Genomic DNA, 24,808 nt, shown 5'->3' on the forward strand with positions numbered 1-24,808 from the left:
CTCATACATTAATGCACATGCACAAACATCTTCAAAATCTGTGACAAAACCACCAAGATCCTATTTTTATGCTGTAGTAGTCAATAAAGGGTGTTTCAAAAAAAGATAACTGAAACAGCACTCATACATGTTCAGTTACCTTTTTTTAAACACCCTGTACATTTAAAGTTTTTTCTTCTTTTTAGCCATTGTTTTTTTAATAAATAAATCAGCAAGTCAATATCATGATAATAGCAATTCAACAAAAATTTTACAACCATTAAAATGAACCAAAATGATACTGACTTTCAGTTGCACCTCTGGATAGTACTGTTGATATAAGCATTACATGTTGTGATATTAATACTCAAGTTCAACAACACAACATACCCTTCCACACTGTAAACTCCATTAGCACTCAAGAAAACGACAGTTGCACTTCCTGGAAATACACTAAACCCACACAAAGGATCTGAAAGCTACTAACATTTGACGCTACAGTGGAAAGTTGTTTTTTTTTTCTTTTTCAAAAGTCTCTCACACCTACTTGATAGTGAGATTTGCAATAATTAATCTATGGCACTATGGTATAGGAAACAGCTGGCAGTGGAAACTAAACAACAAATGGAGCTACATTTTTAAATGTTATTAAATATTGGGGAAGCCATGTAACGTTGCAACTAAATTAACTAACATAATGACCCCCATGGCACGAACGACTAGCCTGTAACACAGTTTTGTTCATTTCCTGAACGTTCCTCCTCGCTTACTCGAACGAATATTTAAAAATAAATTAATTACAATATGCAAAATCATTTACAAATAATTGCACAGACTAGATTAATTCGTGTTTTCAAAATACATACAAGACCTCTGCATGAAAAAATGTCATATGTAAGTTATCACACTTTAAAACATAGTACGCTAAGCTGTTACGCTAGAAAAGTAAATTTCTCATATTCTTCTTTTATGTAAGCAGTTGATACTACATGCACAAGAAAAACTTGAGTGTCTTATGTAACGAATGTCTTCAAAGTTTGGAATCTGTGACAAGCCTGTAGCTATTAACAACCATTTGCTTGAAGCGAAACTGCAGAAATCTAAGTTGGACACAACACTGAAAGTAAAAGAAAGGAATCATTAGCTTCTTATTATATACAAACAACACAATACCACTATATAATAATAAATAACCTGTGGTGCAACAGCTCTTGAGGGGCATGGCCTACCTACATGCCTATCAGCAAAGGTGGGTGATCATCCAACCTGTTACAGGGCAGTGGCGAAGCATGACATTTTTACGTAGTCATCGCAAGACTTGTCAAACGTCAGGGCCGATTTTTCCAACCTGGAAGAGCGAGGCACAATATTTCTCCTCAGTAAAGCCAAAAATATTCTAAGCCTTCGATAGCTAACGTCACTCTCACTTCTACACTGAAGATGAGAGTGAAGTAAGCTCTCAAGAGCTTGGAATCTTCTCCACAACTCACCTGGTCGATAACCCGAGAGAAACTTTTCATCAAAGGAGAAAATGTCTCATTAAAATATTGTTTGAAAGCATTACAAAAAGTGCACAAATCCACACGCTGTGAACACCTGCCCGGTCCATTTCAGTTGTCATCAAATATTCGAAAAAAGTCAATTATTGGGTCCCTGTACTGTTCAACTGTGTTAACTAAGCATGATTTATAACACCACCTGGGTTGTGAAAAGGATGGGAGTTTTCTTTTAACGTTCTTGTGTGGCAAAATGGATAAGAATACATGGTATTTCATTCATTTCATCGGGCAGCACTAAATCTATACTTGAGCATAGCAATGTGTAACTAACGCCTTCGGGTACTCATCCTGGACCTTATATTGCAAATCTGCTAAATCCTCCGATATAACTGCCGACCCGTCATAAGTTTGAGCAATAATAAATGTATCCTCCAGTTTCTACTTATTGACAATTTTTACATGAATAAATAACCTGTCAGATATGCAATCCGTACTCTCATCAATAAAACCAATAAACCCTCTTCCTTATGCACAGATCTCAAGGCAGTTGACAATTGAGACCTACTGTTAACATTAGGATAATAAACCTTTTCAAGCAAGGCCTCGTTTCGCGGCAAGCCATGGCACCTAGCAGCCTGTTGAGTGAGATGAGTCAAGGCAAAATGGATAATAAACCTTTTCCTGCTTCCACAAAAATAGGCAATAATTAGGCTGGAGAGGTCAATGAACCAACCGATCTCTAACTACGTTCGTCTAACATAATCGAAAGAATGTCCGATTTTTCAGTTTATTTTTTTTAAAAAAAATCACTCACCACATCACTAATTGCTTGTATTAGATCATTACATTGCATTCTTTACAATGATGGGGGAAAAACTCGGAAAAATTTTAATGCTGATGATGTCAGAGAACCTCTGCCGTAAACATGGGAGCTGAAAAAAAGGCCTTTTATGACCAGACCTTCAAGTGGTCGTCGGGTGTCTTCTGAGCAGGTAGAGAGATTCGCACATTTTCTGCGATGACCTGGGCCAGGGAACACGATTGCCTTCATAGGAAACGTAGCGCGAGTGTTGGCCATGGGGAATAGTACTGGGCTCTCGTTCCAATGCGCTAAACTTAGGGAATCACTTTTGTATTTCTAGCCATTTCATTCTGTAGCTTGGCTTATTTCACACAAATATGAGAATATCCATCTGCGGATGCCTTGCCTCTGTTACAGGGTGACCCGTGGTCAGCACGACAAATCCCCAGTTGTAGGTTTTGATAAGCGGGTTTCGTTGTCATTTGTAGCTCCCCAATTTCCTCACAATGGTGGGTGGATACTGGTCCCATACACAGGCCAAAATCTTAGGAGAAAAGTTGTTACGCTTCACCCAGGAGACTCGAACCTGGCATCCCGTAGCCTGAGTCCAAACCACATGGCCATGGTGCAGGACAACAACATGCCTTTAGTGCTTCTATATTATGAAAATCTTACTCATGCCCAAAAATAAACCCTGCATGCATAGTTAATTATACACCCTATATTGAAACTAAGATTAGCAACAACATAACTTTTATATTTTTTACTGTGTCATTATTATTTCATTATAAAATTTAAGGTCATCAGCGAAATGAGTGACAGGGAGAGAGAGGAGATATGTAGGAGAGTAAGAGGTATGGAGAAGGAGGGAGGGGTGGGGATATCTTCAGACTAATCACAAACACTTCTGGGTTGTAACACTGCCATTAACATTCAATAGAATTGTTACAACCCAGAAGTGTCCTGCTAAGCCAAAAAAAAAAATATTAATTCCATTTCAGAAAATGTCAAGAAAAATAAGCTGACCCCTGTGGGGTGGTTAGCACAGTTAATTCATCAATTTCATCACTCATCCCCATCTTCGCAAATTAGCCAAAAGTGGCACAAGAACCGAAGTAAAATAAAGCAAAACAATCAATAAATCAAAATCAAGAAAAATAACTCCAATTTATGCATAAAGTGAATGTAAAACAAACTTTGACAAACTGACAATGAAATGGAATTAATGCTTTGCAGGGGAGTACAGACATTATTTCAAATGGTACATGTTTTAGAAGGATGCTGCAAAATTTGTAAATTACTTTCATATGAAATTTTACTTTTTTTTTCTTCTTTTTTTTAAAGTTACTATGTTTCATTGTAAGTCTATGTGCTGTATAAATAACTTTTTTTTATATAAAGGAAATTAACAAAATTGAATGAGAAATGTTTCAGTATGACAAAACAAGACACACATACATGAAAACCATAAAATGCCACTTTATCAGTGAGTCCAGATATGGTAGGCATAGTTATATTTTTTTTCAGTTATTGAAATAATAATAATAATCATGCATGTAGAAGCACTGGAGTGAGTAAATATAGATATTTCTGTATATTGCACAAAGTGGTGGCAAAATTAATGGTGAAAATGAATTTCCGGGTTCCTTGCATTGGAATTTCTTCATAATACCAAATACTAAGGATGGACTATACCTTGTCTGTTATTTCTGGAGCGAGCAAACAAAAACAAGTCTCTGTGTAAGTAGTGATGCAAGATGGCTCCACCAATGAACACGTGAGAGGGAACGGTACCACTTGAAATGAGAGAAGCGACTGCAGTTACCAGCCTTCGAGCAGCGTGTACTGCTTCACACTGTCCATTCTATCCCCCCTCCCTTTTCTGCCCCTATGCACGGCCTAGCTCCACAGATAGTGGGGAAAGGGTAAAATATGAAATTCTTCCAGATGTCACAGCGACTTATTCTGAAAATTTGACCAGGTTTACCACAATTCTTATTTATTGTATATATTTAATACATATTAATTAGGTAAAGGTAAAGCTTTCTGTGCCTATAGCACCGTGCAATCAAGGCACATATAGGGGATGAGGGGATAGGACTCCACACGTTCTCAATCTCAGCTATTTTTGAGGTGAGGTGATCAGCAGCATGCCCCGGCAGCCTTTACCCTCAGGTACTCATTGATTTGAGGCTGGGTGAGCCCCAGAGCTGCTTTATGCAGGAACAAGGCTGAAAAAATTCCGACCTTGGATTATCCACCCGTGGAATCGAAGCCGGGTCTCCCACGTGGCAGCCAGATGCCCTACCAACTAGACCGTCGTGGCTCCTACATATTAATTAGATGCAAGAGATAAAACAACAACAATGCAGGCATGTAAGTATATAAAAAAAAAGTCCCACAACTTTAAATCCTGCATTAATTTATATACATATGAAAAAAGTTTGTTTACCGGCAGTAAACAAGATAACATAGGAGAGAATATCATGCTGCTGGGATATCGATAACCAATATTCTACTGATCTGATACCAATAACAGTACCAATTAATCTATTCCATCCTTACCAAATAACAATAAAGATCAAGATACTCCCTGCACAATGCACGGTGCCATGAAGGCATTCACAATCTCAGCAATTTATGGAGGTGATGTAATCATCATCATGCTTCAGCTGCCTTTCATTCCCAAGGTACCCATTATTTAGAAGCTGGGTCAGCCACATATAGGAGGAGGGCTAAGGGAGCTTAACCTGCCCCAGAAATCCTTCAAATATCTAATTTATATAGTATATGGTGGTAATTAATTTTACTTCCTTAGCAGGAATAAACATTAGATCGAAAAAAGTTTAGTGTATAACAGAGGAAGCAGGTTATATTTTTTATTTTCTACCATTTAATCCAAAGAATAAATGGATCCACAGCTCTCAAAATGTATAGTTTTCTTTGAGAGGTTACACAATATAAACTTTATGAGCAAAATTTGGCCTTAACTTTTTAAAGCCTTTTTTTTAACGGAATGTGTAGAAGTTGATAATAAATTACAATAACTATGAATTTCAGTACACTAACTGTACAAAATGAAAGAAAAATAATGGACAACACTTGTGTTGAATATTCACTTATTCTCTCCACTTATATAATAATAATAATAATAATAAATGTGGATTAAAATTGGTTTATGTTTAATAGCCTATAATACTGTAGTTATTATTGTAAAATGACAATTATAGCTGTGGTAATAATTATTATTGTCATTATTATTTCTACTAATCAAGTTTTAACAAAATATTTCTGGCGACGCCCATGCTGATAAGGGGATGATTCCTCATTACAAGTGACCAATTGGTTCCAATAGAACAATTCATTACAATAGACAAATCAGTTCCAATTGAACACAATTCATTATGATAGATCAATCAGTTCCAATTGAACACAATTCATTACAATAGACCAATCAGTTCCGATAGTGTCTAAAACTCATATTGGCTATCAGAACCAATTGAAAAAATTTCCAGCTGGGAGAAGAATCATGAATGAAAAATTTCTTAAAAAATTACTAGGGCTGAGCCGATACTCTCAGAGATTCACACAGATGCCGATACTTGAAAATTGTAAGAATTAAAATCTGTTCAAAATATTGATCAATACTAGTGTGTAAGTATTCTACTGCAATTGTTCACATCAATTTACCAAAAAATTTGATTTAAAATATTCAAGGATGAAAATATTAAAATACATGTTAAGGAATTAAAAAAATCATTTTTTTTACCTCAAATTTTGCAAAATAAAAAGTAAGTTCGAATTTTGCATAATTTCCAAAATAATTACTCTGCGAAAGTGTTGTGCAGCATTTTTGCGAACCTCGTGAAAGACCAAAATGCCGGAAAGTATTGGCTGGTATAGGAAGATAAATTCCAACCGATACTTTCTGATGCCAATACCACTAGTATCGGCCAATACTGATACATCGGCTCAGCCCTAAAAATAACACTTTTTTTTTATACCAACACTATTCCTTGTGTACACTCAACTGGATAATAAAACTCACCTTTTAAGATATAATCTGTAAGAAGAGTTGGGACTGTGGGGCTGTCTTCATTTATGGCCTTTAGAACTGTAATACAAGAAAATATAACATTAATTACAAGCATTAAGAACATAAACATATTCATGTACTTCAAGAGAACCATTTATTATATTAACAATCCTGATGTATCATCTTGAAAGTGTGTTGTACACTTAAGTGTTCACAAGAACTTATAATAATTGGGCCATCTTTGGCAATCACTACAGATTACTTCATGAAATGAAATAATGCAAGAGTCAATATATTACTGCTTGACTGTACCAAACACTATATCCTTGCTGAAACACATTTGTTTCCTGTTGACACAGTAGCTGCTGGACCAAGAACCTTCTTGCCAACTTGGAGAAAAGGTCTGTAACCTTGAAATAAAAGGTTCCTATGTTTTGGACCACACGGCAAATTTTCATGATTCAGATTAGTGCTCATAGTGATTTGGAGAGAAATTTACGTAAAGCATCCCCCCACCTAATAATTTCCACTTTGAGCACTGATTTAGATACTATACAAAAATATCACCCCCAATTTGGCTCTCTCTGTAGTTATTGTTAATGACAGTAAAGAAAGGTGTCAGACAAGAATGTTCTCTGTCACCGCTGATTTTCAATTTATGCATTGAGGGAGAAATTAAACATCACAGATAACATCCAAGGAAAATAAATTAGTATGCTTCAAGTTGCAGGTCTTAACAAAATAAACAGACTGGAAGAAGCCTTCAGAGTGGTTCAAAATTACAATAAATGTAAAGAAAACAAAGATTATGATGAGGTGTAACGGTGACCTATTCAGGAAGAGACTAAATGTCAACCTCACTTCCATGTAGTACACCCTGGTAAATGCAATGTTGCAAGCCAATAAGACTCTGGCATCTGGACCAATTCCAGTATAATCATCTGTAGGGGCTGTGCTTATGTTTCATCCTCAGCTTTTCATTAGGTAAGTAGATTTTAATCTTCGGAGAGAGATGTTTTGGCTACAATAGGGACCTGATCCCCATATAATGTGACACATTAAAATAGCCTAAGTGTTGAGCACTCATAATTTTGATTTCAATCAATTCATTCATTCATTAATGTGGGTGAGGAGATTTTAGTCCTCAGAGACAAATATTTCTTTTAGTTACTGTAAGGGGCTGGGTTCCATTAATGTGATGGGTGGAAATGTGGTATGCCACAGGAAATCTCAGCCTCCAGGAACAAACATTATGATAGGGCAGAATAGAAATGATTAAGTAGAAGCATTTTACTAAGAGAACAATAGGACATGTTGTACGAAGGAGGAAAGAGAACACCAGTACAATATATAGCCATGAATGTCCGCAGGATTGTTTCCAGGGGGAAGGGGGGCAAACGAGGCACATTTTCCCCCATAATAGTATTGTTCTCTCAAAAAACATTGCTTCAGTTTGAAGTTAGCATGTTTCTGCAACGCCCTTGCAATAATTAACATTTATTACTGTGACTGAAATGAAATTATACTGGTGAAAAAATATACTTTTTGGTTCACTTTCATTTTTCAGGAGGGGGGCTGTGCCCCCCCCCCCCCCTTCCTGACATCCATGTATATAGCACAGGCAAAGAAGAGCTTCTGTGAGAAGAAACATAGATGTAGCTACAAGGAAGACATTGCAGAAGGAATTCATGAACATGAGACATGGACAGTGGCTGAAGTTCAAAGCAAAAAGACTGGAAGCTATCGAAATCCAATACCACTGGAGAACATTGAAGATCAAACAGATAGACAGTAAGAAATGAAAATGTTTTGAGTTGTGCACATAGCAAGAGAAGCCTGTGGAAATCGATCGACCAGAAAAGATGCAGAATGGTATGCCATATCATGAGAAGAAACTGAACTGGCAGGTCCAGAATGGAGTACATAAGAAAAAAATTACCCAAGATGAAAATTGTGAAAGCTACAGAGAAATGACATTAACCTTGACACCAGAAGGCAGAAACAAATGGAGACACGCAACAAAGTGAGAACATAACATAACATAAGCCAGTTCCACAGTCTGCCTTCCATAAACACAGTCATGGGAAAACAAAGGAACAAGGAAGAAAGAAGAGAAAGAAAATCATAGGAAGCGGGAATAATTTGATTTTGTTATTTAGCATTGCTCCTCTGCATTTTTTTTGCTAATCACGACCATGAGGATGAGTGATTATATAAACCTGATGAAGGGACACTCACAAAGAATGCCCATGCCAGGATTCGAACCCAGGACCCCTGGTGTTGTAGTGTGCTGTCAGCTAACCACTCTGCCACAGAGGTTGGCTGGGAAGAGAGATTTAATTTTTCAAATGGAAAAATGGGGCTTGAACATACCATTGTTAGGGTTGAGCACTAAGGCATCTTTCAGACCAAAACAACAAGCCACATGGAGTGGGGGGGGGGGTTCACATTGAAGTGACAGGGAACAAGCAATATGAAGACCCTCCAACCTGTTATAAAACATTCACTGTGTGCACTGTGTGCATGAGGACCAACAGACCAAGGTAACACGAAAGTGACTTGTGCAGCTTGCTGTGTCCATTCAGTATGAAAATTGCATTTAGTTCTGAAGGTTTGTTTCCAAGTGATGCTTGTAACTTATCTCTCTCTTTCTCTCTCTCTCTCTCTCTCCAAGTCTGAAAGCTTTTTTAGGAAAACATTCAAATGTTCAATTATGCAGACTTTCACATTCTTCAAAATAGATTCAACTTACATGATGGCGAGATTCTATTTAATATACATTACATTTTTTTTTGTCAGAAGTAATGTGCAACAGAGTTCAGCAGCAACATCATATTTATTTATTGTGTACTTAAAGAAAGCTCTGTATAAACAAATCAATGGGTACCTGGGAGGTAAAGGTGGCCAGAGCGTGATGCTCAACACATCACCTCCAAATTGGCAGAGATCGATAACGTGTGAAACCCTATCCCCACATCCCCTAAATGTGCCTTCATGGCACAGTGCTATGCAGGGGGAACTTTATTTTTACCTGTCTAAACAATTATACTGTTTTCATATTTTTATGGAACACAATTACATTAAATTACTAATAGTCATATTTTTAATGAATATTTCATTTATATAAAATGTAAAGTTCCTTGTGCCATTAAGGGCCATTTAGGGGATGTGGGGGTAGGACCCCACACATTCTCTATCTCTGCCATTTTGGAGGTGATGTGATCAGCACCACACTCCAGCTGCATTTACACCCCCCCCCCTCCCCGGTTGTACCCATTGATTTGAGGCTGGGTGAGTCACAGAGCTGCTTTATGCAGGTACAAGGCTGGAAAAATTCCAACCTTAGATCACCCACCCTGGGAATCAATCCTGGGTCTTCTGCAAGGCAGTCAGTTAGATGTCCTATTGGCTGGACCACTATGGCAAGTTTTTATTTTTATTTGTATTGAACAACATTTGTGTGGTTACTATTTTGTTTTACTTCACTTCAGTAATCTGTCTGTTGTTACCTTCATAATAAGTGTTTCAAAAAAAATAACAAAAGAAATACTCGACACTGTTAAGTCCAAAAACACAATCATGAGTGACCAAAATGATGGTGCAGGGCTGCATTACAAAAGCTTGCAATATCTGTTGCACATTGTGACAAATTGAAGATGGAGTATGCAAATGAGAATTTCTAGAATGTAATTTACGAAGCAATTATTAGGGCTGTGCCGATACTGAGGCATCATTCGAAATCATTTACCGATATTTTCCCGACATTTTGTCTTTCACAGGGTCCACAAAAATTCCACGTGACACTTTTGCTGTGTCCAATTATCCTGAAAATTATGCTAAATCCATAAATTGAACCAATTTTGCACGAAAACCGGGATTTTCTGATTTCATAACATCTTTTTCAATATTACGATGTAATTCTTGAATATTTTAAATTTCTTGGTAAGTTGATGTATATAATTGGAGAAGCATATTTACACACTAATACTGATCGATATTTTGAACAACTTTTAATTGTTGCAATTCTCAAGTATCGGTATTGGTGGGAATCGGTAAAAGTATCGGTATCTGTTCAAAATGGTATTGACTCAGCTCTAGCAATTATGATAATATTTCTAAGTAAATGGTGCTGTGCTGCACAGATCTGTACTGTCGTGGTGAAACACAACCGAAAGTGGCTTTCCCTTAATTTCTACACTATTATTGTAGTCCTCCCAAAGAGACACTTCCATCTTAATCTTTACCTAAAAACAATTGTGCTAGATCAACTGCAAGACTGATAGAATTAGTTAATAATAGGAAACATCTTTAGCTACCTGCCTGCATGAATGAAACTTGGTCTGCCTAGACTACCTGGATTTGTAATTTCTTAATTTTACATTGCTTTCTGTCACTTTTTGGCTAATTGCAATTATGATGTGGTGTTATCAGTAAATTGGTGAATGGACACTCACAAAGAAACGCCCATGCCAGGTCTCGAACCTGGTACCGAACTCATGAATCTACCATCCAATACGCTCTACCACAAGGGGTCTGGATTAATGAAGAAATACTGTATTGGACTCATATGGAAAAAGAAGTACAAATTGGAGCCATATCTATGGAAGGAAGAAGGTGTGGTCATCTGGGTGCCAAGTCCCAGGTTTGATAGCCGTTGGGACACATGGTGGTTCAGATCTCACTTTAAACTGTAGGTCCAGTCCCAATTAGCCATACTATACAAAAGGTGGCCTTAAAACACAAACTCAATCAAACCAAGCCAAAGAAAGTTCGGAATGAGTAAAATGAGAAAAAATGGAGAGTAATGTTACAGCACCCTCTGCAAGTACTGCACCATAATAAATTAATATTACTCTCAGTTTGTAAAGAAATAAATCTAAAATTTGTCTTGCTTGCTTTTCTTATTGGTTAACAGCACACACACTGCTGTTGCAACTTATTTGTTCATGATGATGTGACATGCAAGGTGCTGCTGAGTAATGACAAAGTATATGCAGGGGTAATTTGAAAATCAAAAATGGTCAGAATCAGGGAATAGGTGTTTGGTGTTTTCATAAAGATATATATTAGGGTCTGCTGTAATATGGGCCAAAGATATTGTCTACCTGCCTGTAAGAAAACATAATTTCTTCTAGTTCAATTTGCTTGTTCTGCTTTTCTGTCACTTTTGGCTAGTCATATTGGTGAGGATAAATGATGATTATATGATATTGATGAAGGGACATTCACATAGAAACACCTATGTCCACACATGAACTCAAACCTGGGACCATCACCAGGAAGATCATATGTGGAGTGGACATGACCTGTTATAAATTTTAATTACTTAATGTCCTCCCTTCCATTTCTACCAATGTTAGATGATGAATATTCAAGGTGTGACAATCAAGTTTCCAGACTGGGTTTATGAAAACCCAGACAACTGAGAGAGGCAAATATTTGTTTTTATTTTTCAAAGTAATTCCCCGTGCCACTAATGCACCTCATATATATTTAATGTGGAATGTTGTGTACACCCTTTGACACACTCCTCAGAACATCCTTAACAGTGTGAAAATGTTTCCCCTTAATGGCAGTTTCCAACTTGGGAAACAATATGGTTAGCAAGGACTAGAACTGGGGAATAATCTTGGCAACCTCTTTTGTAGCTAGAAACTGCATAACAATGATCACCTTATTACATGGGGCATGGTGTAAAGAAGCTCTAGCTGCTACTTCCCTGTACTGGGGTTTAACCTATTGGATTCCTTTGAAAAGGTGAGAAAGAACTTCTGCATAATATGCAGCATTGATGGCAGTGTCAGGAGGTACATATTTTTGGTGAATAATGTCTGCTGAAAAAAAAAAAATTGTCTTCAGTATCGATTTTAGCAAGTGAACTTTTTTTTTTGCTTTAGGGAATCTTTTGAGCACCATTGCATATTGCAACATTTGGGTTCATGTTGGTAAAACCATATACGTTTTTAACTTTTCATACATTTCTGTCACAGTTTTCCCCAATATTTACAGCAGAACATGATGTTCACACATTGTTCCATTCTAAATTTCAATTCTAAACAAACCAAAACAAATAGATTAAATTAGGGATACACAGGACATATACTACGTAGTTTTGAGTGAAAAATGCAGGCTCGACCAGGACTCTAACCCAGGTCTCTGGCATACCATGCCATTTTTCTCCCACTGAGCTACCGAGCCTGCCTGGCTTCGGATGTGAAAAATCTGGCAAAGCCAGGCAGGCTCAGTAGCTTAGTGAGAGAGTAATGGCATGGTATGCAAGAGACCTGGATTAGCTTGCATTTTTTGCTCAAAACTTTACGTAAAAACAAACTGGATTTGAAAATCAGCTCTTGCATTGAATCAAACAATGCTACTATTCTACCAAGGTACTCAGTAAAATATGTGAAATGGATACACAACCTATATTTCGCTGTCAATCTCAAAACTCGACATATATGTGGGAATGAACACCAGGAAACCATTTGTTAAATCAAAGATTCAAGTCCGAGATTCTTGGCTAAGTAGCACGTTCTTCTAACACTACCACATTCTGATGATATATACTTTGTACTGCAGCATGCTGGGTATTAAGGAATTACATTACAGGGATTTAACTACTGTTAACCTTCCTAAGTATTCTACCCATACTCACTTTTTATGAGGACCTGAAGAGCCTGGTTATCTGGTGGTCCGCTGCCAAGATGGTAAGGGATGACAGTTGTCAGGTACTGCAAGAAATAGGAATAAAATTAAAGTTTTACACAAAAACAATGCAAGAAGCAACAGCTATAGAAGAACAGGTAATACTTTGTGGACTGGCCTGAAAATACAGTGTTTTTCCTAGGAGACTGGGATTTTTTGCTGTTTTTCAGAAAATCATAGAAAATATATTGCTAAGTGTGTTATTATTATTTACCAATTTGTTATGAAATCTACAAGACGTTCTCTTTCCACAGATAATATGCCACATTTTATATAAATTTTCAGGTAAAGGTAAAGTTCCCCATGCATATAGCACCATGCCATGAAAGTATATTTCAGAGGATGTGGGGGTAAGGCCCCACACATTCTCGACCTCAGTCATTTTGGAAGTGATGTGGTCAGCGCCACACTTTGGCCACCTTTCCACCTCCCCTGGGTTGCCCCCTGTACCCATTGATTTCAAGTTGGCTTTATTCAGGGACAAGGTCGGAACAATTCCGAGCTTACATCACCCACACCAAGAATTGAAACAGGTCTCCCACATGGCAGTCAGAAGCTCTACCAACTAGACCACAATGCCTATATTATTCTGTAAGAAATTTCTTGGAAGAAAAAATAAACATTGTAATAAATACTGAAAACATACAATATGCAATATATAAATAATTAATGAAAAATAACCTAAAAACTTCTTCTTGGGATCTAAATTGTCACAAACAGAGAAATCTGAAGCAGAATTCTTGTAAAAAATTTCCACAATGTGTATAAACATTGTTCAATACTATTCTCAAGAGGATAAGCAAAAGTGCAATGTAATTCGACATAAGTACAAGTAAAATTCAGCAACCAAAAAACGAGACATGTAGCAGTTGAAATTTGAAAGAGTTCGGTTACAATACAAATGCACAAGAGAGGCAGTGCGATTATAGCCAATTGTTAATTTACAATACAACTGTATAGAGAACAATGGGCTATGCCCACTTGGCATCTGCTATGTTCATCACCAGTGGCGGCCAATGAACAAATTATATTTTTTTGCCATTCGTGCAAAAATTAAATATTTATAATTCCGCTACCTTACTGCGTCCCATTGTGCTGTGTGGAGCTTTCAAATTCACTTGGCATGCGACAAGCTGCACACTGGCATATGAAGCTGCTTCCCCCTCGGGGACTGCTAGTACATCTCCATGTTAACTCTAACGTAAGCACTGCTTCGACTTATCTCCCTGCTAGGCCCTTGTCAATGTTAAAAAGCTGACTGCATTCAACGTAGCCCATGTACGGTGGCACTGCCAAGTGGTAGAAATCGGAAGCTCTCACACTATGACGGCAGACACCGGGCATAAACATGCGATTACCGAGAGAACAGTGGCCGACCATGTAACATGTCCGTTTCGCTTGTCAGTAAGTGCGTGATAGTTTAAGTTTTTGAATCGATTCAAAGAGTTATTTGTTTTCTGGCAGTAAGTTATATAATCTGGTGTTCTGAATGGTAAATCGTACAACAATGAAAGACCGCCGCATGGAGTTCATCTTCAAATAGTTAAGGTAAGTTGGTTTTTTTATGAATGCAGCCCTCCTAACAATAAGTAACATGAGTTGCCACTGCTCATCACCCATCTAATTGTAGGATACTATGCTCATCACCTATCTAATTGTAGGATAGTTGTATGACAGGCTATGCCTGTTGCTTGCTCGTAAAAATTTTAGAAGCAAAATTGCTTTGAGGTTTTTAAGTACATTTAATGTATTATATTTCTTTAAAGATGTCTGTGACTTCATTCTTCTTATGTCAGTACTAATAATTACAACTTCAGTAATTTGTTCTCTTTTGAAGAAGATACCTTAAAAATATATTTATTTTGAAATACAGATTGATATTGTGCTCATTTGTAAACATATTCTTGTCAAAAGTGTGAAAGTATTCACATGTTCTACATCTGATGTGCATGATTTTTTTTTATACACTGTAATACAGTTTTAAAAGGTTTTTAACTTTGAGAAAACTTCAAATCTTGTCCTCAATTACATACACAGAAATGTCATTTTATTTTTTTCATTATTGGTATCAGAAAATAATAATCAATAAAGTATGGCTATGGGGGGAAATGGAGGAAGCAATTGTAAAATAAATCTCAAATATGGTTGTACTGTGTATTGAGTACTCTGGAAAAATCAATGTTGCCAACACCTATAAAGGACTAACATAAAATTTACCAATAGCTGATACTGTACTGATTCAACATGAAATCGTAAAAGTTTCAATAAAAATCTGAATGAATGGTCCATTGACCTCCTTAATTAATGTATGTAACCAAGCGAGTAGATACTTTGGCCTTAGAAAAAAAGTTGCATTTTTAGATATTTACTTCACAAAATCATGGTACATGAATTATAGCTTTATAATCATTAAACATATAACAGAATTTTGCACAAAATTACAAACATTATAGAAATATATCGATAAAGCTGGTACTTTAGTATCATATGGACTACCTCATTTCAGACGGTTAAATTACATTCCCTCGCAAACATGAGATATATACCGTACTTTGCAAACCCACCCACTTTTGCTCAAGGTCAGGCATTCAATTCAATGCCTTTTTTGTTTGTATTACTCCAGCATTTATAGTTGTCTATTTGGTCTAGGAATTAATTCGTGCGCCTGGACAAGAGATGGCATAACGAGAGTATCGTCCCACAGTTCCATGTAGCCACACATGCGTTGAAAACTCCTGTCAGCGCGCATCGTTCGTAGTATAGGGCAGTTGATTGACACGTCAACAACAGCATTTTGTAGTCAACTGAACATGGCGCAGTTCGTGCCAGATAAAGTGTTTTTGCAGGGTGTTCTGCTTCATTACTTTAACATGCAGAAAAGTGCTACCGAAAGTCATCGTATTTTGGTGGATGTGTATGGTGACCATGCGCTAGCTGAGCGAATGTGTCAGAAGTGGTTTGCACGGTTTAGAAGTGGTGATTTCAGCCTGGAAGACCAAGAGCGACCTGGACAGCCAAAAAAATTGGAAGACGAAGAATTGAGAGCATTGCTTGATCAGGATTCGCGTCAAACGCAGGAAGAACTTGCAGAAGCATTAGGCGTTGATCAAACAACAGTTTCCAAATGCCTCAAAGCCATGGGAATGATTCAAAAGATGTCACATTGGGTTCCACATGAATTGAAAGACAGAGACGTTGAAAGATGAAAAACCATTTGCGAATTGCTGCTTCAAAGACAGAAAAGAAAGGGGTTTTTGCATCGCATTGTTACTGGCGATGAGAAGTGGATCCATTACGAGAACCCGAAATGAAAAAAGGCCTGGGTGAAGCCAGGTGAACCAGGTCCATCACAACCGAAATGAGATATTCACTGTGCAAAGGTTATGGTGTGCATATGGTGGGATATGAAAGGTGTGGTGTACTATGAGCTGCTGCAACCGGGTGAAACTATTAATGGAGAACGTTATCGATGACAATTAATGCGTTTGAAGCAAGCTCTGGCCAGGAAACGACCAGAATGGGAGAACAGACATGATAAACTTATTTTTCAACATGATAACGCTCGCCCACATGTCGCAAAACTGGTCAAAACCTATTTAGAAAATGTCGGATGGGAAGTTTTACCCCACCCGCCGTATTCACCAGACGTTGCTCCTTCGGACTACTACTTGTTCGATTGCATGAATAACGATTTGATTGGACAGCGGTTCACTTCTTCAGAAGATATCAAAAAATGGGTTTCTGACTGGATCGCTTCAAAGGATGAGGACTTCTTTCACCACGGAATCCGTAACTTGCCTGACAGATGGGTGAAAGTGGTGGCTTGCGATGGACAATATTTTTCTTAAGGTATTTATTTATTTTGTGTTTGAACTACAGCTTCAATGTGTGCGTAACAACTGCACAAATTAATTCCTAAACCAAATAGGTTAGGTTAGGTTAGGTTAGGTTGCGTTGCTAATTGTTATGATTTATATATTGTGAACTTTCAAATACTATTATGTCCATAAGTGTTTCTTTTGCTTTCCCAGAAAACAGATGGTCTGAAATGAGGTAGTCCGTATAATATTAAAGTACCATAAAACTATCTGTTTACCAAAAATTTTGTATCGCATGGATTACAAAGACAAACTCTACAATGAGATCTTTTTTCATTGTCTTAAACTTCCGAACACATGGGGTTGTGCTTCGATGTGGCAAGAGCGTGAACTTCTGCCACTCGCCTAATTTCATGGCCATTCATTTAGAAAACTTACACAATAGGGAGAGGAACTTGTGTAAACAGTTAAATTAACATCTTTAATTTTAGAAGCAAATCATCGATAACTGTAATATATTACTTTTTTCCTTTTGGTTAACTTACCCAACTCTGAATAGGTATGTATTTGACAATGAACATTACAGTACATAATACTTTGGTACAGACATGGAACTGGTAAATTTTTGATAATGCTTGAGATGGGATATAAGAAAAGCCTTACTCAAAACTGAAAGATTGTATGCATATTTACATTACAGTCTTTGGCCACCACTAGAGAGAGGTGCATATTGTATCTACCAATGTTGGTTCACAAATCTGTTCAAGTGTGTATGCACAGGAATCTCTCATGCTTTGGCAGCTATAAGGCTGGCAATTCTGGCAATCTACCATGGAATGTTGGCTGGTTCAGCTCTACTCAGGAAATTAAGCAGGCAGCATGGACTTGTTCTTATTCCCTAGCATCCTGCTGCTTCTCCAACCTCGATACATCTGATTTGCACGCTGGCATAGATTCCTCATTGTCTGAACCACCTCATCATGCCATGCTGCTCTGACATGGATTGATGCCGATCCTCACTGGGCAGTCATTCCGGTACCTACTGTATTTCTTACATGGAACGTGTTCAGATGAACACCTCCACCAGTGGCATATTCCCCACGTTACCGCATTTACCACTGGTAAACCAACTTTTTTTTCCATATATTTTTAGCCTTGATATATTATGCAAACTATTAAAACATTTCTAAACCAGATTTAAGTGAATTATTTAAAGAACTTAAAAACTGGTTTATGTGCATCACCGATCGTTCTCCATCACACCCTTCTGATGACCCTATTTTATATGGGAAGGGCGAGGTAGCCAAAGAGACAGTGGGTGAGTGGTTATTTAAAAACATGAGTCTGCGGCGTCAGTTCCACCACTCCAAACAGCGTTGGCAGGAGAACACTGCTTGTTCCTTCCTGCCTTCTGTGCTGCGTTGTGTTGCTACAGGAGGGGAAATTTCCCTTGGTAAAGGGAAATCTAGATCCAATTTTATGAAAGTACAGAAATGTTACGTAAGTTATCAAGTTTTGGGTTTACAATTAATTTAATAAACTTATTCAAATCATATCTTCAGGGAAGAAAGCAATATGTAACATATAAACAATCAATATCTCGTGACTATCATGTGAACTCTGGTGTGTCCCAAGGATCAAATATTGGGCCTCTATTATTTATATTGTTTATAAATGATTTGTCATCTTATGTTAAGTATTCGAAATGCCTTATTTAAAATTGCATAAAGAAATTACTAGTGTAGAAGATACATTAAAACTTGAAGAAGATCTAAATACATTATATGAATGGAGTTGTATAAATCTTAGTTTTAATACAGCGTTATTCAAAAAGAATGGTACAAAAGTAAGGTTAATTTATATTTAAGTGAAAAGAGATACAAAAGGAATTCTGGTGAGTAAGAAGAAAAGAAGGTTGTAAATTTATAGCCTGTGGTTGTAGTTGCTGTAAAATCCGCTAGAGGCACTACTTGTTGTTGATAGCTAAAATGGCAACAACACAGGTAGAGCAAGCATATTGTGTAATGGAATTTGCACGAACAGGGGCAGTTGTTACAGTTCAGAAACTTTCATGCGAAATTCAAGAAACGACCACCACATAGACACTGCATTACATGCTGGGTGCAGAAGTTTGAACCAACTGGATGTCTGTGCAGTAGAAAAATTCCCGGTCGACCAGGAACGTCGAGGGAGACAGTGGATAGGATTCGTTCTGCTTTTCAAACGAGTCCCCAAAAATGGACAAACCAAGCAAGTAAAGAACTTAATGTGCCACAACCCACTGTATGGCGTATTCTAAGAAAGCGTCTATGCTTTAAGCCATACAAACTTGCAACTCATGCAGGCGCTGAAAAATGCATATATGCCAAAACGCCAGACCTTCTGCATTGAAATACAGAATCTGTTCAAGGAAGAGGATGGATTTGCTGACAGGTTAGTGTTTAGTGATGAAGCAACATTTCACGTTAGCGGGAAAGTGAATCGCCATAACGTTAGGATCTGGGATACAGGACACTCTCATACCATAGTGCAGCAGGAAAGAGACTCGCCAAAAGTGAATGTGTTTTGTGCAATAAGTAGACGGAAAGTAACAGTTGGGCTGAAAAGTTCATAGGCTGACTCATAGATGGCGTTACTAGAATTAAATCCATATGATTTTTACTTAGTACTAACCTTCAAAAGATACGTGTATAAATTTCACAGCTCCCGGATAATTAGTTCGTGAGATATAGCATTGTGAGTGAAGCAGCTTTTGTTATTGTGAAAAAATGGATAAAAAATAATTTTGTGTGTTAATAAAGCATTGCTTTTTGGCGAAAAAAAATACTGTTGAAGCCAAGGCTTGGCTTGATAAACATTATTCGGACTCTGCACCAGGAAAATCAACCGTTGAGAAGTGGTTTGCTAAATTTAAACGAGGCGAAATGAGCATCGAAGACGATGCACGCAGTGGACGCCCCAAAGAGGCTGTTACCGACGAAAACATCAAAAAAGTCCACAAAATAATTTTAAATGATCGTAAAGTGAAGTTGATCGAGATAGCTGAGACTTTAAAAATATCAAAGGAACGTGTTGGACATATTGTGCATGAATATTTGAACATGCGAAAGCTGTGTGCAAAATGGGTGCCGCGTGTGCTCACAATCGATAAAAAGCAACAACGTTTTGATGATTCGGAGCAATGTTTAGCGATATTCAACCGTAATAAACATGAATTTTTCCATCGATATATTACAATGGATGAAACATGGCTCCATAACTACACTCCAGAGTCCAATCGACAGTCAGCCGAGTGGACTGCACGTGATGAACCGAATCCAAAGCGTGGAAAGACGCAACAGTCGGCTGGCAAGGTTATGGCATCAGTATTCTGGGATGCGCATGGTATTATATTCATAGATTACCTCAAAAAGGGCCAGACCATCAACAGCGATTATTACATAGCGTTGTTGGAGCGTTTAAAGAATGAAATCACGAAAAAACGGTCCCATTTGAAGAAGAAAAAAGTGCTGTTTCATCAAGACAATGCAACGTGTCACAAATCAATGAAAACGATGGCAAAATTATATGAATTAGACTACGAATTGCTTCCCCATCCACCATATTCTCCAGATCTGGCCCCCAGTGACTTTTTCCTGTTTGCAGACCTTAAAAGAATGCTCGCTGGAAAGAAATTTAGCACTGATGAAGAGGTAATCGCCCAAACTGAGGCCTATTTTGAGGCTAAAGAGAAATCGTACTATAAAAATGGCATCGAAAAATTGTATGACCGCTATAATCGTTGTATCGCCCTCAAAGGCAACTATATTGAATAATAAAATCGAATTTTGTCAAAAAAATATTTTTTACTATGTTAGCCTACGAACTTTTCAGCCCAACTGTTATATGGACCTTTCTTTTTGGCTGAAGCCACTGTTACTGGCCAGACCTACCTGGACATGTTATCGGAATTGCTCATGCCACAACTGGAGGAAGATATTCCGAATTCCATCTTTCAACAGGATGGTTCTCCTCCCCACTTCCACAACCTTGTTCGTGCATACCTCAATGCCACCATACCAGGTCGTTGGATTGGCCGTACCAGGAATCAAGATTTGGCAATGCTGACCTGACCTCCACGATCCCCAGATCTTACTCCATGCAACTTCTTTATATGGGGGTTTGTGAAAGACACTGTGTACATTCAGCGGCATATACTCTGGGTCATCTAGGTAATCGCAGATGACCCGGTTGTATTTTTTTTAATAATAATAATAATAATATACATTTCTTCGCAATATTCTTCCAAACCAATTTCGATGCATACATTTCTTTGCTTCCAGCACGCGAATGCTTCCAACAATTTGCTACTGAATGTCCGAGAACCTTTCTCCAGCCGGTGGAATATCATCAGGGAATCTCACCCTGACGTCATTCCACCCGCTTCCCTTACAACCCTTGGCGAGGAGGGAGGAGAGAGGAAAGAGGGGGAGGAAACACTGCTTCTCAGGCACGGTGATTCCGTGGCCAGGGTAACCTCCTTCTTGTGAGAGTCCACTGGTTGCACTCTCCACCCTCAGAGCCTTTGCCGTGCCGTTCTCTCCCGAAGGCTTTTGTGTCGTCGCTAAACATAGAAGCTGTGTTTTTATGGCAGGGAAATTTCTCAGGAATGGGAATTTTGGGTTCACAATTGCCTTCTGTAAGGGAAACAGGGAAAACATACCCGGTAGAGTGTGAAGAACAGGAAAATATGAATAACATGGGCAAACCAATTCTACGCTAATTTTAAAAATTACATTTGTTTCTGTCTTGCTGATTTCTGTTACTTGAACATAAATTTATCTAAAGGAAAAAAAAGCTTAAATATTGAAGATGAAGCAAACTAAATTAAAATTCAAAGCTTAAGCAATTAAAGCACCTATATGCTGACCCCCCCCCCCCCATTCTTGTATTTACAAAAATAGTGATAGTTTCTTCTCTCTAATCATCAAAACCAGCGAGAATACTTCTTTCACGGAACTGAATATTTTTTAAAGGAAAAGATATCAGAAATAAATTATATAGACTATATATATATATATATTAGTTAAATTAAGTTGCTATATTCCACCTCTTTAGATTAATAGTGATGAAGATGAACGAATTAAACATAAAAGGAAGAAACACATCAGGCACGTAGCCAGGTGGAGGACTCGGGGGGCTGAAACCCCCCTCCCCGAAATCCTACAAATATCTAATTTAAAAAGTGTATAGTGACAATTAATTTTACTTCATTAGCAGGATTAAACACCTTGCATAATACGTTATAATAATCTGATATTCATCTTCAGGACTTCTACCCCCACTGTTTCAACTTTATATGGCGGCTGCTAATAAGGGATGATCCCCACCCTGAAATAAAATTCTGGCTCTGGCCTGCAATGATTCGAACTTGTAAAACCTGTCATTGCAGGTAATTTCGAGCTCGGAAAGGGAATTTTTTTTATCATTCTCAGCCAGGAACACAACAACAGAAGTTTGGCACGTGAAACTGAATGTGTGTAGTCGTTGGCTTTGAGCTGTGCTTCATGTTTATCATTTATTTAGGTGTTAGTGTTTGTCGTGATAGTCCTGTGTTAAAGGATAATGGATGTGATACAAGATTTGCTGGTGAAACCTTTTGGAACAAGATCTTTTCAGGAGAAGTTGCAAATTGTTAATACAGGTAAGCCAGTGCCATCGCTTGAACTTATTTCTACACACAAACACAAAAATCGGGAATATGTGAGGCATTTTCGCAAGCAAAACACATGACAAAACACCATGGTTGACAGGAAGTATAAGTGTTAATAAGCTTTTTTGTTGGTCGTGCTTACTTTTGAAAAGAATATATGGATGCGTGGCGGATACTGTAATCTAAACAATCCTTGCAACGCTTGTGCCAAACATGAAAAATCAAAAAGTCACATAACTTCCTTCGTTAAGCTGCAATCTTTCGCACAGACACGTATTTACGTGCAACTGGACAAACAGCGTGCTTTGGATGTGGTACGGCACAAGTAATCGGGTCTTGGAGTAAGTTGAATTTTGCACTTAAATTAATATTGCTGGTGTTTATTTCACTAGTGCAAGTCTATCATTTTATATTTCACAGGTTGTTTTTTTATAGCTTTATAATACTGTCTTGTTTTATTATTTGAAATTCTACACGTATATTAAACTGCAATAACGAGAATTAAATCCAATATGGACCCTGACATAAATTGCACGGAAACTTTTGGAGTTTGAGGATCAAGGGTCGGAGAACACCCACTCGTTAGAACCAGCATACGCCACTGTCTACGTTCCTCCATTACCACAGGACCTGGATAATTTAAAGCAGCGCATTTCTCTTGCAGTGGAGCTGATAACCGAGGATATGTTGGAATGCGTTTGGCAAGAAATGGATTATCGTTATTGACATCTGCCGTGTTACCCAAGGTGCTCATATCCAACATTTGTAATTGCCCAGGTAAATTTACAACCATCCTCTCTTCTTTCCCACCAGAATTGCTTTTGTATCTCTTTTCACTTAAAAATAAATTAACTTTACTTTTGTAACATCTTTTTGAATAACTCTGTATAAATAAGTGTTGCTTTATGCAGTTAACAAACAAGAGGAATACTATTCATTGTGCATACTCTGTAAATGCTCAATTGCTTCCTCAGGTATACGTAGTAAAAAGACCTTGGTGTTTTCATTGACCTTCCTTGACGTTGCATATAAATTTATTAAGCTTTGTTATTAGAAATGTTAAGAATTTCAGAAGTATAAACTGTATCCAGTGGCGTAGCAAGGTGTGGGAGAAGTGGGCAACCACCCGAGGGCTCATGTCTCATGCTGTTTTTACGGGGGAAAAAATATATATAATTAAAACATTCTGTTTTTAACTGGCTTTAAATTCAAGTTTAACGTTATAATGTGAATGAATACGTCAAATCAAAGAGATAATATACAGGCGGGTGGGCCCTAAGCCTAAGAGAGCCCGAAAAATAGTAAAAATTATTGTAGATCTCATATGAAACATTTATGCAAAAATTGACGATAAATTGCTTGGACATTTTTATCCATTTATTGCAAGTAGTTCCGGTTTCAATACTCCGTGGAGCTCTGATCCCACTTTAAACTGTAGGTCCAGTCCCGATTAGCCTTACTGCACATAAAGCAAGCTTAAAACAAAGCCTTAATCAATCAATCAATTATCCATTTATTCCTTTCTTGAATAGAAAGCACTTTGTTTTGTTTCTTGTTCCTTCTCTTGACCTTCTACTCCCTGATATTAATATGTTAACAACAAAGCACCTCCAACTCCCACAGAATAAAGTGGGAGGCATTTAGATGCTTCCCTTTTGTTCAACTCAAAAAAGGGCATCGATAATATTAGCAGAGTTCTCCTGCCTTTTCACATCTTCAGACCCAGTGATTCCCCTCTGTATCGAGTAGGAAGATTATTTATCATCCGAATTTTCTGATCAAGTCCTAAGTTTCAGGAATGTGCTTAAAATCGAAAATACTTCAACAATATCACTAGCTTCCAGTGTTCTCTGTACCCTGTGCTGCCTTCTGTTTTTTTCTTATTCTTCACGACAGAAGAACCATCTTTCTCAAAAGAATGAATAATCTGACCATACATCGAGGACCCTTATTCATTTTTTCCGGGCATGTACCTGACGACTTTGTTACTCCATTGCGTATCTATTTAGTACTACAAGAACATTTCACAGCAACCCCCCCCCCCCCACCCCCCACCCTTCGTAGGGGAGAGGTTAGTGCATTAGCGCTAAGATTCGTTGATATTGAAACCGATAGTGTGAAATACAGCCTCGTAGCTAGATATGTTGGCACCCTAGGCAGGACTGTAGTTTATCACCCCCTCCCCCCTCTCCCCGCTCTACCAAGCACCAACATTTTAGGTGCGTCCTTCGATATTTTCTTCTTATGCCATGCTTTGTTATATTTGCATCCTACAAATTT

The 24,808-nt window shown here is 37.8% G+C and overlaps 1 protein-coding gene across 2 annotated transcripts in view; it reads right to left on the bottom strand.

Annotated features, from left to right (window-relative positions):
• Positions 1-487: 487 nt before the first annotated feature.
• Positions 488-24,808, bottom strand: part of Unc-76 (fasciculation and elongation protein Unc-76) — a 528,078-nt gene continuing 503,757 nt past the window's right edge. For both annotated transcript variants that reach the window (XM_083114105.1, XM_083114104.1), the window contains 3 exons: positions 12,969-13,044; positions 6,329-6,394; positions 488-1,096 (listed from right to left, as the gene is read on the bottom strand). In XM_083114105.1, coding sequence (XP_082970231.1) covers positions 1,080-1,096; positions 6,329-6,394; positions 12,969-13,044 — 159 coding nt within the window. In that variant the 3' untranslated portion in view covers positions 488-1,079. The remainder of the gene's footprint in view (positions 1,097-6,328; positions 6,395-12,968; positions 13,045-24,808) is intronic.

The sequence above is a fragment of the Lepisma saccharinum genome, chromosome 28 (genome assembly GCF_977018435.1).
Source record: "Lepisma saccharinum chromosome 28, izLepSacc3.1, whole genome shotgun sequence".
NCBI lineage: Eukaryota > Metazoa > Arthropoda > Insecta > Zygentoma > Lepismatidae > Lepisma > Lepisma saccharinum.